Source organism: Arachis duranensis, chromosome 9, assembly GCF_000817695.3.
Source record: "Arachis duranensis cultivar V14167 chromosome 9, aradu.V14167.gnm2.J7QH, whole genome shotgun sequence".
In the NCBI taxonomy this organism is placed as follows: Eukaryota; Viridiplantae; Streptophyta; class Magnoliopsida; order Fabales; family Fabaceae; genus Arachis; species Arachis duranensis.
The window spans coordinates 9,129,087-9,145,920 of record NC_029780.3 but is presented as its reverse complement, the minus strand read 5'-3'; the positions used below and the strand labels follow the sequence as shown (position 1 = coordinate 9,145,920).

General features: G+C 30.1%; 1 protein-coding gene across 3 annotated transcripts; it reads left to right on the top strand.

The window, feature by feature from the left end:
* The first annotated feature begins 1,016 nt into the window (after nt 1-1,016).
* Nucleotides 1,017-2,714, top strand: LOC110275532 (uncharacterized). 3 transcript variants are annotated; one of them, XM_021131705.2, is made up of 3 exons: nt 1,017-1,174; nt 1,999-2,058; nt 2,520-2,714. In XM_021131705.2, the coding sequence occupies exons 1-3, from the start codon at nt 1,063-1,065 to the stop codon at nt 2,663-2,665; spliced, it is 318 nt and encodes a 105-aa protein (XP_020987364.1). In that variant the 5' UTR covers nt 1,017-1,062; the 3' UTR covers nt 2,666-2,714. The 3 variants fall into 3 exon arrangements, with proteins under 3 accessions (XP_020987364.1, XP_052109656.1, XP_052109655.1); XM_052253696.1 differs by having other exon boundaries at nt 1,981-2,058; XM_052253695.1 differs by having other exon boundaries at nt 1,978-2,058.
* Nucleotides 2,715-16,834: the final 14,120 nt, after the last annotated feature.

Below are 16,834 nucleotides of genomic sequence, written 5' to 3'. Positions count from 1 at the left end.
TTGGGATCGAAACCTGAAGGTCTATTTATATTTGAGCATGGCACCCATTAAACCCTAAAACCCAAATAAAATAGTATCTAAAATCCAAAAGATAATATATCTAAAATCCAAAAAGATAATTATCTAAAGAACAAAAGATAATATTGGTTTTATTCTCATTTAATTTTAAATCAAAAATAATAATGACTTATTCAATTAGCATTTATAACAATAAATGACTTCACCATTATATAAGTCATTTAATTTGAAATAGCATAATTTGTTATTATAATTAATATATGTATTGCCACAAACAAGTTAGGAATTAAAATAAGGTGAATTATATAGTAAATATGTAAGTTTACATATCTTTTTTTTATAGGATGAAAGAGAAATTGAAAAAGATAGGAGCCACATTTTGAATAGCAATAAAATAATAAAAAATAACTATAAAAGGAATTTATTTTCTCTCTTTATACCACTTCAATCTGTATAGTAAAGTGCCTCTTAAAATAATTTCCTAACAACTACGTCACAAAATTTATGGGAATTTATATTCCTATGATCATAAGATCTTTTGAGAAGCGAAATAAAATAAATTAGACTTTTATTTGTTTGATTAGTTCTTTCCACATTTTTTTATTATTATAAATGGACCTTTTATTTTTTGTTTTATATTCAAGAAAAAATTGTACATTAATACTACAGATTAAAATGATCCACAAAAATATATTTAGATATACTTTCTCCATGAGAGTATTTAAAAAAAAATACTTCGAATGTCATCTAACAGAGAATTTTAATTTACTTATCTATATTATATTATCATTTAATACAAAATTGCTTTTTATCTTTATTTTATCTATATTAATTACGAATTTGACTATTCTCGTCAATGTTTATCTTATAATTTAACTTATCAGTATATTAATTACAAATTTGACTAGTTATTATTAGTATTTACTCTTGATTATCTTTTCTATATATATATAATGATGCTCTATCTTTCCGTGTATATAAACTAACATTCTCCTGATCATTGTCACATATTTCTTCATCTAATTTTAGTTCATCCACCAAAAAATGGCTTTAAAATATGCAATAATCATTAGTGGACTCTTAGCTATGGCTGTTATGGTTCCATCAAAGGTAGCTGCCAGAGACTTTCCACAAACTTTCTCTAACTATAACGCAGGTGATCAATATACGCATTGCTTTATGTTATTCTCATAAATTTTTGGATAATCAATATTTTATAATGATTGTTAGTTTGTTATTTTTTTTCCTAATCCATTTTCTATAGTAAATAACTAAGAAATCCCTAATCACGTGTGTTGTTATTATTTTCTTTTATCCTAATCCATTTTCTTTTGCAATGACATCTTTTTGCCTCTCTTTTTTTTACCCTCTAAATCCTCTATGCACTTGATTGAAAATGAAGATGAAAAAAATAATATAGCACCCTATAAAAAATATTTATCCATACTATATACAATAAAAATATTTAAAAAATTGGCGTCTATTTTTTGTTTTTAAATACTCTTTATTATATATAATTTTACAAAATTATTATTTTCAGATTTTAGTTAAAGTATAAATCAGTTATCATCTTATTTATTTCAATCTTTATTATTTTTACACGAGAAAGTATAAGGAGTCAATGAAGTATATGTACAACGGGTATTTAGAGATGTTCAATTCACTAAGATATTAAATGTTTATTATCCCTGGTAGCCGGATGGTTATTCTGGATAGTATAGGTGTATTGTGTTTAAAAAATTAATAGTATTTTATTCTGAATGTTTATTTTTTAACTCATATTAGACCAAATAAATAGTTCATTGTACACATTGTACAAATACTCCATTTGACTTTCTAAAGAAATTTTTTTACACATATTTAATAGACATGCTATTAGTGGCTATCAGTATACTACATTATATAATTGCTCTAAAATATTTATGTTGAATTAAAAAAATCACCTTCATAATTAATTAGTAGCTAGTAGCGATATTACAGAGGGTGTGATTGAGAAGGATACATCAGTTGGAGGCCACACCACTCATGCGTCAAGTGAAGGTATGCCTGCTTCCATGCTTCTCTAGACGGCACTTTTTCTTCTTTTTTATTTCTGTGCCCCATGATTCCATGCAAAATTATGATTTTAACAGAAGATTAATTTGAGTGACAATAACTATTTTGATATATTGAATTCGAGTTTCAGAGAAAAAGAAAGAATATTTTATTCAACCATTTCAATTTTTTAAATAAAAATTAACTATTATATATTTGTATATAAATATATATATTATTTAATTTATTTTTAATATATATTTTATTTGAGTCGTTAATTTATTATTATCTAATTTTTTGCGTTTATTTGACATTGTTTTTAATAAAACATCAATTGAATTGACCTGATGAATTAATTGATTCTTGATAACAGTATTTAAATATCGATAATTTAATTTAAAATCCTAATTATTTGTTAAATTAATACTGTTGTGAATAACTTTCCAAAAAATATTGTATACTTGCAGTGTATAAAGAAGAAAAATCAGAATCAAATGTTGGGTTAGATGGATTGAAACGACCCGTTTATATGCCGGGTTCGGGAGGAAGTATTAAAAAAACTTGTTTTGTTTGTTGCATCTCGTTGGAAGAGTGTACAATATGCTGTAACTAAAGAAATATACCAGAAGGTGGAATAAAATCTAATCCACAGATTTGTCTAAAGGTGGAATAAAAAAATTTATCTTTACGAATCACTTTTTAACTTGTGTATCTTAGAATTTCGAGTTTTTTAATTTTGATATGGAGGGGTTTAGCGATATGGGGGTTTATGGTATTTCACGGATGTGTAATAGAAATCGGACGGATCGATTTGGTGGACAGCAATCGGACGGATCGATTTCAGGGTTCGGTAGGTGCACCAATCGGTGCCACTCCCTGTCCACGCATCACACGCATGCAGATTGCTCAATTGGCCCATGACTCCCTCATTCAAAAGAGCATTGTTTTTCCCTTTCCAGTTTTTTACTTTTCACTCTCGCGTATCTCTCTCTCTCTCTCTCTCTGCTTCACACTTTCAACCCCACCACTTTATTCATTTATCACTATTGTTGGACCACAACAAGCTTTCAAAAAAATTAAAAAAAATGTCAAAGAGACCAAAAATTAAAAAAGTAAATCAACCAGAGCTTCATATTGTTAATTATTTTGGACATCCAAATTATGTAAATTTTTATTTTTTAATAATCTGATTTAATAATATTAATAGTGATAATATTAAATTTTATTAGCAATATATATTATAATGGCACTAAGTAGAGATTAATCATGTATGTGTGTATGATTTTATTGTTAGGTGGTTAGAAATAGAAATTAAAATAGGAATTAATCATGTATGTATGTATGATATGGTGCTCTACGGAAGAGTTGGGTTTGTTTTTAATGGTTATTGGTTAAAATAAAATAATAAAAGAATGAATGAATGTAATGAAGAAGGAGAAGGGATGAGATCTGTACATATTAGATTAGAATAGAGTAGATTGATATATAATCTTTCATCGCCTTGATTACTGTCTTCCTTGAACTGAATTCCATCCCCACTGTGAATTCACCATCCGCCACAACAGGAAGCGCTGCATACATCAAAAGAAATAAATCCTATATTATGTACTCAGTAATAAATCATTTATTACAACTCAATTAATAAACACACTTTACCATGTAAGATCATAATAGTCTTTTTTTTTCGCTATTCTATCTACGTAAAGAACAACTAAATATAATCCATAACAAAGAACTATTAATTAATAAAAAAATCAAATGCTATGGTCACAAATGACTATCCACATATCACATATATTACTCATCTGACTTATTGATCAGCTACTACAGAGTTTCACATAGCTGTCTTACTTTACGCACCTGCATTTACATATTGCGAAAACTCCGGTGCGTGCATAGCCTCCAAATCCAATGACCGCATGAAAGAAGGCTCCTGAAATGGATGCGGGTTTGCTAGTGCATTTGCAACTTCTGCCACATATGCGTTCATGGCGCTGCCAGCTTCATCTTCGTCTTCACCTGGACCAACGATCTCATAGTTACTTTTAAATTCATCCTCGCTTTCACTATTATAATCTTCCAATTCAATGTTACGGTCGGCATCAGATTGCTCAAACTCAACATACAACTCGATGCACGACATTCGGTGGCAATTTTTCATATACATTGAAAACATTTCATGCATACTCGCTTCATCCGTCACGTACTTGGTCTGAAATTGAACAAACCCACCGAACACAGATAAAGGATACATATACAAAATACACGATACTCTTCTAGATCTTTGAGAATCTATCTTCTCACAAATCACACCTTTCAATTCCTCAAATGATAATGTGAACGAAATAACAACATCTAACGGATTTTCACACACAAATTGAACTCCTTCATATGTTTGCAACAAAATCTGCCCATAATAATAAATTTTCAACACAACTCTATCATCTATATCAGTATGTGTACTTGCCTATTCTTACACTCACTGAAATCTATTCTACAAGAATGAAGGAGAATAATGAGAGAAGAGGAAGAAGATCAGCTGAGATTGGTGAGGAAGAAATGAGGCTTCTGTGATTTTTTCCCTTTTATATATGCAGTTACAGGCAAATCGGACGGACCGACCACGTGCCATACAAATCGCTCGGTCCGACTGGTGCATTGCCGCATTAAAAAAAATTTTCGGCCACCCGAAATCGGTGGCACCGATTGCTGCACTCTCCGTTTTATGAAATTGGGCTCCCATAAATCGGTGGCACTGATTTGATGCCAATTGAATCTCTCTCTCACACAAATCGGTGGGTTCGATTTGTGTTCCTTCCTCTCTCTGCTTGAAATTGGACCCACCGATTTCTTCCCCCAAATTCCAAAGAAACAACGCAGTCATAACAGTGTAATTTCCTCCTAATGATCATAACGCAGCATAACTCACACCACTAAATCATATAAAAAATCAGCCTAGAATTTCACACGTCCATAAATTGGATTATCAAATTTTATAAATTTTATTACACTCAAATCTAATAACATATATATATATATATAGTTAGTTAGTTAGTTAGTTAGGTACAATTAAAAAAATAAATTCTATATTAGAGAGTGTATCATTTTACCACACAGAGTCTTATGCTTAAGTTGTAAAGTAAAGGTAGGAAGGTATTACGACCTCTAAAAGAAAAGACTTGAAATAAATATAGTTGAAAATAATTTTTAAACGAGAAACCTTGAAGAATAAGCTAATCAAAAGCGAAAACAGAAAATTGTATCACACTCGTACGTATAAGCGTAAATAAAATGGACAAGATAAAAAAAAGCTGAAAAACGTAATGTATCAGAGTTCCAAAACACAGATATCAAGCTCCAGACTTGATCTGCGGGCCAGAGTATATAAATATATATAACTCAAAATAAAACTTAAATTACAAAATAAACACATGTATCTCCAAGTCAACCTCTAGGAGGGACAAAACATAAAATATACATGCAGAGATTCTGTAAACATATATACATAGCCTAAAACAAAATATGACAGTCCAAAAGATAGTTCTTTGCTTGTAAGGAGGGTTTCCAGATGCTCAAGGAGGTACCTCTCAACCTGCATCTGAAAAACAACAGAATATATATGGAATGAGAACCGGAGGTTCTCAGCATGGTAAAGGTGCCCGCATAGTTAATATAAAAGGCTTCGAAAAAGCTAGAGGCATTATTAGAATTTTGACACTCAGATTTCAGCCTAAAGACCCAACTAAACCAGAAATTAGGTAAATTATATAAGGTATTCAAGTTCTAAAACTAACTTTAACTTAACACTTCACTTTCTATCTCCTTCAACCCTCCGAATCATTGGTGGAACAACCCTCGTCACTCCTCCACCAGACAAGAGATCTCTTAGATGCACAGACAAACAATACAGGCAAGAAAAACACAAATAGAATACAGTTATAGCAAATAAAACATATAGCAAGTAGACATGGTAATTTAAATAGGCAAATCCAAGTAATGCAAACTTAAACAAAGCAAACAAATGCATATGATGTATGCCTCCCCTATGGCTGATGAGTCTCATCTGTCGGTTATATAGTCAAACCCGACATGTCCTGGTAGTTAATCCTAGACAGAACACCAAACACGGAGCAAGTGGGACAACGCCGCAACCCTTGCATCTTACTCGCGTACCCGAAGTAGAGGACAAGGTCACCCTTGCCTCTTACCCAGGTGGTGTTACACTTCTCAACTCGGAGCAAGCGGCGACAGAACTCAACCCTTGCATCTTACTCGAAGTCTCAAACTCTGCCGGAGCAAGTGGATAACACCATTGTATCTTACCCAACTTATCGACTCTTACCCGGAACAAGTGGATAATACTACTGCATCTTACCCGAAGTCACATTCAGAAATTCATTCTCATTATCATTACAATTCATTCATATTCATTTAATTTCATAATCAACCTCAGTTCTCATCATTCTTCTTCCTCATAATGAATCTCATCATCAAACACACCTCATCTCAGCCACATTTTATTACTATTATCATTATCTTCATCATTTGCTTCTTATTCAACAATTCATACTCAAAAAATAATTTATTCTTTTCTAAATGAAACAAACTCAAAACGTAAGTCTTTTCTTAATAACTCAAAATCAAATTATAAAATCTTTAAACCCAAATCTTCTAAATAACCACTTCAAACAAAACCTCCAATTTCCATAAAAACTTCGACAACACCTCCTCTAAAACTCGGACTTCTGCCACCCTTCAAGGGTCCCAACCACCAAACCAAACACCTCTCAATTACTCAAAATATTTTCAGTATCAAATTATTTCAAAATCACACTAATTTTAAGTATTAAATCTTTTTCCAAAACCAAACAACTCCAATAACAAACCGTTCACAAAATCGAATCACTTATCATAAATCATTTACACAATCCATCAATAATTCATTTAGTTCATTCCTATCTTAAGGTCTTCTAGCCTAAGTTTTCACGTGACATTAAACATTATAACTATGAGAAACTAAAACCATACCTTTGCCGATTTCCTTCTAAGCTCAGAACACCTCAAAAATCTATCCTTTCACAAGCTCCAAGTCTCTAAACGTCAATTCCTCAAACTTAATTACTCGGATTTTGTTCCAAACTGCCCCGATTGAACTCCAAATTAACCAAAACACAATCTATTTCATACAATATCACTATAATCATCATAGAGTTCACTAATTCAATGATTCACAAGGGTTTAACAGTTTTTTATCTTATCCATGGATCAATTGGACAAAACTCAATGATTATCCGCTGCTAGAGTTCACCTAAACCATCAAAATCATTTAATTCCTCAATACCCAAACCCTAAAATTTCGAAATTGAGGAGAAGGAGATATGGAGAAAAATGATAATTTCTTACCACTTTTTTCAAATAAAATTCAAGAGAATTCCGAGACGAACACGTGACCGCTATTGGAACTCCGAATCAAAAGTTACATGAAATTAAAATTAAAACGAAGATTTCGGTGTTTTTGTTGAAGCTCTTCTCTCATTCAACGCATCTCTTTGATGAAAAATGAAAGAGAAGGCTTCATATGGTATTTTATGGGTTGGGCTTTGGGTCGATTTAGGTCTGGTCCAATCAATTCAATCCATTAATCTAATTTGTCAAAGTTTATATTTTAATTATTTTTAGTTCATTAAATTATAAAATTTAATTTTTTATTTTTATTTATTAATAATTAATTTATTAATTAACTATTTACTAATTATCTGAAATTTATAGAGAAATACACAAACTAATCATAACAGTGAATAACACATAATCTTCATTTATTTCTAAAATAACTTTAAATATAAAGTCAGTCTTCTTTAAATATTGATTATATTGATACTTATTTTTTTATCAATGTTAGTAATTTTTCTGTAATAATATTACAAAATTATAAATTTTTTAAAATAAATTACATTTTAATATTTAATTTTTATTATCAAATAAATCTAACGTTCTTATAATAAATATTAAAAATTGTATCAAATGAACAAAATTAGGTGTCACCGTAACAAAATAGTAACACATAAATAAATAATTTGAAAAGAGTAGTTTTTTGGTAATACATTTTAAAATGATGATATATATAGATTAAAAAGTCAAGAGAAATAGAATGACTTGAAAAATAAAAAAATATTTTAATTATAATAATATAGAATAAAATATGATATATTTTAATTGTTAAATTAATAATATATAATAAATTTTAATTTAAATATAAAAAATATTACATAACCGTATTTTGATTGTTAAATTGGTTAGTAGTTAGTAATAATATATTATATTGAGTAATAAATAGAGGAAGAAGAGAGATAAAACAAAGAGTACGAAAAAAAGACCTTGATTTTAAAAAGAAAGATTTTAATTCAATTATATTATGAGAAAGTGTCATTTGAACGTAAGATTAGTGATAATATAATGGATAATAAATAAAACATAAAAAAACTAATTAAAATACAAAAATGAAATATAAAGAAAAAAATTGAACGGTTCAAATCCCTTCGTTTTTTTAATGGTCAGCGAAATTTCATTAAGTGTAAATTAAAAATCCAGCCTTATACACATATAGGTTTATCATTCTAAAGAAATATTCTAATTGAGTAATATCATTTTGGCTAAGTTTTCCAAAATAGTGAAACTTTTTGACAAAATGATTTTAAAAGACGTTACCTCTATATTTTCATATTTTGAATTGAAATTTGATTATTAAATAATAAATACAATTTACAATTTTATTAATTTATTTTTATTGATTTGTTCAATTTTTGAAGTATTAGAGAATATTTCTTTAAGAAATTTATTGCAAATTTAAAATATATAAGAATTTAGAAGGGTATAAAAAATATAAAGATATTCTAGAACGAAATTTTAAGTTGTTTATTCACCTTAAAAAATACTAAATAAAAATTGATTTTTACATCCTAAAAATAAAATATACGTCACTCAAAGATCTCAGAAAAGTATTTAAACTTATAGATATATTTTAGTTTCAAAATATGAGTGTTAACAAATTAGAGGTTTTGTAATAACCTTATCTCATTTTACTATTAGATGCACACAATAGTTTAATATATCTGTGAAAAATAGTAGGCAAAACGAATTTGTAGTTCAATTCCTGCACACATTTCAAATGCCACTTTATCAATCTCACACTATAGATATTAGTCAAAGAATCCTAAGAAGAACTAAAAAGTTTGAATTGAAATGAATTTTGCTCATTTGCTTTAAAGTGATCATCTCAAGTTCTTTGTTTTTCTTTCGTTTCGATATACTCTTCATACCTTATATGAGTTAATATAAATTAATTATTTTTAACAACAAAAAATATATTATTTGTATAAAAAAATTTGTGACAAAAAATTTTGTAAAAAAGAATCCATTACAGGAAGAAGTTATCTTTTATTAATACCAGATTAGCAAACATTATGTGAATAGTTCTTTCGTATTTTGCAACAAGGATCCAAGATATTATATAGTATATTTCATACACATCTTTTAACTATTTTTGTAATTTGATCCAATTGTGATAAATTCAATTTGAGAAGACTTATAACAATAATATTTAAGGTTCTTAAATCATTTAATTAATCTGAGTCAAAGTGGTGTTTAAAAAGGCTTATTCAATAATATTTATTTTGTGTTTAAAAAATTATTATAAAAGTATTTATTTTAAAGTTGTGTAATAAATATGAGTGATAAAATAATTTTTAAAAAGAAAAAGAATCAACTTTTTAATTTCTTCAAAAACTAACTCTTAAACAACTTTTTAAAAAGTTAAAAATATATTTAAAAAATTATATAAAATATTATTAATATGACTTTTCATAAGTCAAAATCTAAAAAAATAGTTTTTGAAACTTCCAAAAAAACCCTTAAAGATTTTGTGATATTAGTTAAGTTTAGTCTGAAAAAATTCAATATAATAATATCAAATAGTTTTCAAATCAGTTGTGATTTAAGTTAATCTTAGCCTGAGAAGGTTGGAAAAAAATATCTAGCAATAAACATTTATCCAAATAGCAAAATTCTCAACTTAGTTGAGGATTAGACGTATGCATTGATAGCCAAATCAGTATACACCCTTATGATTATTTTCTATTTATCCATTTTTATTATTTATTTATTTATTTATTGAGTAGGTCGTGCATACATCAGAAACTGCTTTTGAACCATTTTGAGTATTCTACATGCCTTAAAAAATCTTTTACCTGTTTTATTTAGAATCTTAAAAGTTAGCTAAAATCTGCTGCTTAATGCAAGTCTAAATATTTGGTGTACATCTCTTTTTAACTCTGACTCTCTTTGTTTATGTTTTGGGTATTAGCTTAATAGGAGATTAAATGAGTGCCGAACCTGAAATGAACACATTGATTTGGCTGTAGCTTTTTTGATCGGATTAATGGGGTAATATCTGCAAGAGAATTTCTATGTTCAAGTCAAAAGAGTTTTATTATGAGACGATAAAATTTGAATTTATAAAGTGTATAGAGGTGTTAGATCATACCACGTAGAATTAATGATTTTCTTATTTTATATTGTACTTTACTGAAAACGATAATATTAGAAAGATAAAAAAATAATTAGCCTAAATTTTAATTAAATTTATTTTATTTAATATTTATTTACTATATAATGGATTAAATAAAGTTAAAAGTAATAAGTTTTAGCAATTTTTAATTAATATTTTTTAATTCTGCTAGAAAATTAAGAGGAAATTCAGCCAACTCTTGTCAATTTTTTAATGGGCTGGATCTCAAAACTCATCTTAATAAAAATAAGTTAATATACATGAATGTTTCTTCTACTAAGTATTAGAATGTTTCTTTTTTATACTAAATGGATGTTCTTTTATATATTTTTCGAATTTTTTTGTATTGCAAATGTGAATATCTCTATTTCTTTAAGAATTTCATAGTTTTTTTTAAATCCTATAGATATGAAATATAACTGGATATTTCTTTTGTTAAGTATTAGGATATTTTTTTTTCATATTAATTGAATATTTTTTTATATTCCTGTAATTGTTCAAGAACAAACAGTTTCTAAAAGGGTAATAGAATTTCGGAACCGCAAGAAACAGGGCTTCACAGAGTGCATCGTCCTACCTATTAAGAACCTCTTTTAGGAGCATGGGCCTGCAAGAATCAAGCTCCAACATGCCCTTATAGTTCAATCTGGAGCAAAGAACAAGCGTTAAGCTCTCTTGGATCTTTGTAGCCACGTGCTTGGTGACATAGTCAGAATTTTCTTATTCCTGAACATCTGATCAGTTCCTTTGGTTTCTGCACAAATCTCACATACAATCCAGAAGCTTTATGTACTCGGTTTTAGAGATTACAAAGATTGGTCGTGATGACGAAGGTGTTGATGAAGATGGAAGGCAACAAACAATTTTTAATAAATGTGTGTAGTTGTTAGAAGTTGGTAGATTAATGTGGGAGAGAAAAGGAACGTTTTTATAGACTTTAGTTAGGTTTACTTAATCAGTTTAAATTTTTTAAATTTTGAATTTAAAAAATTTAAAATTAATTATTAATAATTATAATTAATTGAATTGTTCCATTCTTAACTGGTTAGGAGTTGATTCCATATACTTTTCCAATATTTTTTGTTATCAAATATTTTCGTCTTGAAGAAATGAGGTAGGCTACCTTTCCTATCTCCTATTTTCAAGGGGTTAAGCGACTAGGCGTGATGAAAGAAAATTTAAAATATAAAAAGTCATTAAGATTGATACACATGTTGTTCGGGTCATATGGGCCCGAATTTGCAAAGTCAATCGGTGGGCTATGTGACTTGAGATTAGGTTCGAAAGAGATGTCCGCAATAATTTATTTTTTTTGGGTAGTGTATATATTTCAGAAAGTATTTTTATATCGAAAAATTTAGAAAGTCAAATAAATTAATTTTTTATATAACAAATCTATTTTTTATATAATTGATAGGAGTTGACCAAGGTAGACAAAATTGCGTTTTTACTCGTAAAAACGTACGATTCTACGCTTCTGGTCCACCTTTCCATCGCGCTTCTGCTATTCGTGTTGGTAGAGTTGCAACCACGCAGAAACACCGAAGAAAATTGCAGACTCGTTGGAAGCGAGAGTTTTCCACGACCCACGTCTCATGAAGAAAATTGGTCCATAACTTCAGTTTTGCATAGCGCAGTAAGCACCCAATCCAATCCAAGTCCAAGCCCAAGTTCAAGCCCCAATTTGTGTTGAAGAAGGATTGGAACCCTAGGTTTCCCTCCCCCCTCTCTCTCCCGTTCTGCATCTGCAGCCTTTCTCTTCTTCTCAATTCCGAAATCAAAGTATGGGTACTAGTAGTGGTTGTTGATGTGGCAATTCTCTATGTCTTTCATTTTCTTTTTTCAACCCTCTCTTCTTCTTTTGCCATTGCTAAAGCAACTTAAGTGTAGTTTAGTTGTGCTGCTGCCCTTTCACCATCACTCAAGCACCATGGATGGCTTGGTCATGCTGCTGTAGCTCTCCTCTTCTTTCCAAATTGCTGGATGTCGCTGACTGCTTCACTGTTAGCTTTCTCCTCATTTTCTTTGTTGTGTTTGTGTTGGTGGTATTTGTGTTAACTTTGTTATGTTTAATTTGAATGAATCCTATTAATTTTTTCAATTTTTTTTGCTTAGTTATTAATCTGGTTTGCTAACATATATTATAGCCATTAGCATATAGCATACATATGTTCTGCTTTGTAATTTTTTTTAATTTGTTCTATTTTGTTTTGTTCTACATTAAGAAAATAAATTTTTTTTTGTTGTGGACTACTGGACTTAGCCGCCTAGGATTCTGAGTCTAATATGTTATATATTTAGAATTAAGAATGTCATCTAACCATTTGGGTGTTTTATTTGTTATTTGAATTTAATTTAGTGGTATTGTATGAACTTGAGTTGTGAAGAGTTGTGACTCGTTATGATTTGGAAATTATGTGGGATTTCACTGATTTGGTTTATTTGAGACTTATAAAATTTACGAGTCATGTTTATGTTTCGTCTTACGATTTTACGAATTACGATTTTACATCGGCCTTCCGAGTCAACATAAAAACTACGAGTTCACTATCTTGGAGTTGACTTCACTCCTAATTGATTCCGGTCCCTAGTAGAACCGTTTTGTACCATGACGAGTGTTTTAACTTTTAACTAACTTATGGTGTTAAGACATGTGATAAGCAACTTTAACAAATAGCAAGTGCAAGGAAATTCGGTCATTGTTAACTATTTTTATTTGAGAGAAAAACTTTTTTTTTGTTAAAGATAAAAGATCACAATGATACATGCTTTAAATGTTTGTGATATGAAGAGTTTAAGTGTTATTTAGAAGATATTAGTTTATATTTTTAGAATGTTTTAATTTAATTTGATGTATTTTGATTCTGTTTATTTAATTACTAGATAGAGCCTTATGTTCATAGGCTTTAGGATTTTTTTTTTGTTTTAACCTAATAAGAGGTTATAAATACCTCCTTAACTATTGTAGTCGTAGTATAGAATGATTTAGAGATTTGAAAAACCCTTTTTTGGTTTCATGATGAAACCATGGTGTGGACAATTGAGGTTGAGGAGTCCCTCTCTTATTGCCTCAGGGAATTGAGTAGAAGGTTGAGGAGTCCCTTTGATTCAATTCTCAAAGTATGACGTTGACAAGTTAGGTTGAGGAGTCTCTTTCTTGTTGCGTCAAAAAATTGGGTAGAAAATAGAGTGATTCTCTTTGTACTCAATTTCCTATCATCTTTGTTTCTATTTCAATTACAATTTATCTTTTTTATTCAATTTCAATTATTGGCTTATTTATCCTTTTATTTCTTTATCATTTATTATCATAACTCATGTATTATATTAATTCTTATTAATCTATATTTCTTCTTCTTTTATCATAAAAAAGAGTTCAGTATCTGTCGTGTCTTTTTTTATGTTCTTGTGTTCTTGTTTTGTGTTTCATTATTTTTTATTTTATTGTTTAAAAAAACAAAAACAAAAGGATATAGTGCAAAAAAAAGAGAAAAAATATACAAGAAAGAAAAAAAGAAATTATCTTCTTTGTAATTATTATCCTTTTCATATACTATTTTTTTACCTACAAGATTCGAGGACGAATCTTTTTTGAAGAGGAGAAGAATGATACGTGCTTCAAATGTTCGTAATATGAAAAGTTCAAGTGTTATTTAGAATATTAGTTTATATTTTTAGAATGTTTTAATTTAATTTGATATATTTTAATTTTGTTTATCTAATAATTAGATTGGGCCTTATATTTATGGGCTTTAGGGTTTTCTTTGTTTTAAACTAATAAGAGGTTATAAATATCTCATTAGTTATTGTAATCATAATATAGAATTATTCAGATGTTTGAAAATCTTTTTTGGTTTCGTGATGAAACCATGGTGTAGACAATTGAGATTGAGGAGTCCCTCTCTTGTTGCATCGGAGAATTGGGTAAGAGGTTGAGGAGTCCTTTTGATTCAATTCCCAAAATATGGCGTAGACAAGTTAGGTTGAGGAGTCCATTTCTTGTTACGTCAAGAAATTGGGTAGAAAGTAGAGTGATTCTCTTTGTATTCAATTTCAACCTATCCTTTTTGTTTTTATTTCAATTACAATTTATCTTTTCTAGTCAATTTTAATTTTTGTCTTGTTTGTCCTTTTATTTCTTTATCAAATAAAATTTACTAAGATTATTTTATTAAACTCATCAAGCTTTTGTTGCCATTATCAGCGGCAGTTTGGTTAGTGTTGCAAAATGTTGTGTATGTATGTCCAACATTTTTTTGAGCCCTGAATATGTATCTAAGAAACATTCTTGGTGACAAAAAAAATCCTAATTTAGTTGGTTGCTAAATCAACCCACTACAAGAAAATCACAATTTCGCTACGTTTTTTCTAACTTTTCGCCATATTTTTTGAGCTACCGACATGTTTTTGAAAGGGTCACATCTGTAAGTTTGCTGGTAGCTCTATTGCCACGCTCTTGTCGATCTATCGCCACGCTTTTATTGATTGTCACGCTTAAAAGCGTGGCCATATGTGTAACCATATAGCCACGCTTTTGAAGCGTGCCAATAGCTGAACATACGGCAATGCTTTTGAAGCGTGCTAATAGCCAAAGATACGGCTATGCCTTGAAAGCATGTCGATAGGAGAAGATATGGCTACCCTTTCGACTACGCTTTTTGTAACACCCTACCACACAGAACTTTACGCTCGAGTTATAAAGCAGAGGTGACGAGGTATTACGACCTCTAAAAATAAAATATATGCATAATAATAGTTGAAAGAATTTTACACGAGGAGCTTTTGAAGAAAAGTTTAAAACAAAGCGTTAAAACAGAAAAGCGCATCACTCGCATAAGCGATAAACGTAAACCGACGAGATATGAGTGAAAGACATATACATAGAAAAAGAATCCCAAGGATACAAATATCGAAGCTCCTGACCCAGCTCGCGAAGTTAAACCAGCCAGAGCATATATACATACATACATATATATACCTAAGGAATCCCAAAATACTGTTCACAAAACCTGTTTCTCCAAGTCAACCTCTAAAAGGGACAAACATCAAACAAATATACAGTGGAGATACAATTATATAACAACTCTACCAAAATAAAACTCCCAAAAGAATAGTTCTTTGCTTCAGAAAGCTCCCAGCATGCCTCGGTGAGGTGTCTCACGTCATGCATTTGAAAACCATAAAATATGCATGGAGTGAAAACCAAAGATTCTCATCATAGTAACGGTGCCTACATAACTAACATATAATATCCCGAAAAAGTAAAAGGAAATCCTAGAACTCTGACAATAGATTTAAACTTAAAACTAACATTTAAACCATAAACAGGGTAAGGTATCTAAGGTTTTTTTGGTTCCATCTCAAATCCTAACTTACCCCTAAGCTTGTCATCCCTTTCTCCAATCCTTCGAAATACCGATGCACAGACAGACGAAGCAGACAACACAAGCATAAGTAGATATTCAAATATAGCAAATATAGAAAATAAGCATAGATATTCAAGTAAGCAAACCTAAGTAGTGCAAAACCAAACAAGTCACATAAATGCATATGATGCATGCCTTTCCTACTGGTCGTGAGCTCACTTGTCGGTTACTTTGCCAGAACCCGACACATCTGGTAGCTAACTCGAATATCGTCCTCTTGAAAACCGGTGGGCAGTACACCACCACAAACCACACCTGGCGGGCGGTACACCACCATGAACCCCACCATTGCAAGCGGTACACCACCACGAACCTCGCAAGATCTTCAATTGAAAAAACAACACACACATGTGGGAGGTAAACCACCACAAACCCCACACAACATTCTCTTTCTTTTAAAAAAATATGTGGGCGGTACACCACTACGAACCCCACATAACATTCTCTTTTAAAAGTATGTGGACAGTACACCACCACGAACCCCACATACATCTCGACACTGAGCAAGCAGTAAACCACCACGAACCTTGCCAGGTCAAGTTCAAAACAAATTCATTTTCAAATTCATTATAACTCATTCATTCATATCCATTCATAATCATTCAAAACCATTCACTAAGGCTAGATTTATCATAGCCACAAGCTCCACAACTGCAGCCCCCCTCATCAACGATACCTAGCCTCCAAAGCTAATCATCTAGCTTCTAATTTCTCAAATTAACTCCAACTGATAACCAATTTCAATCTAACATCACAATTATCACTGTAATCAATATAGAATTTACTAAATCAA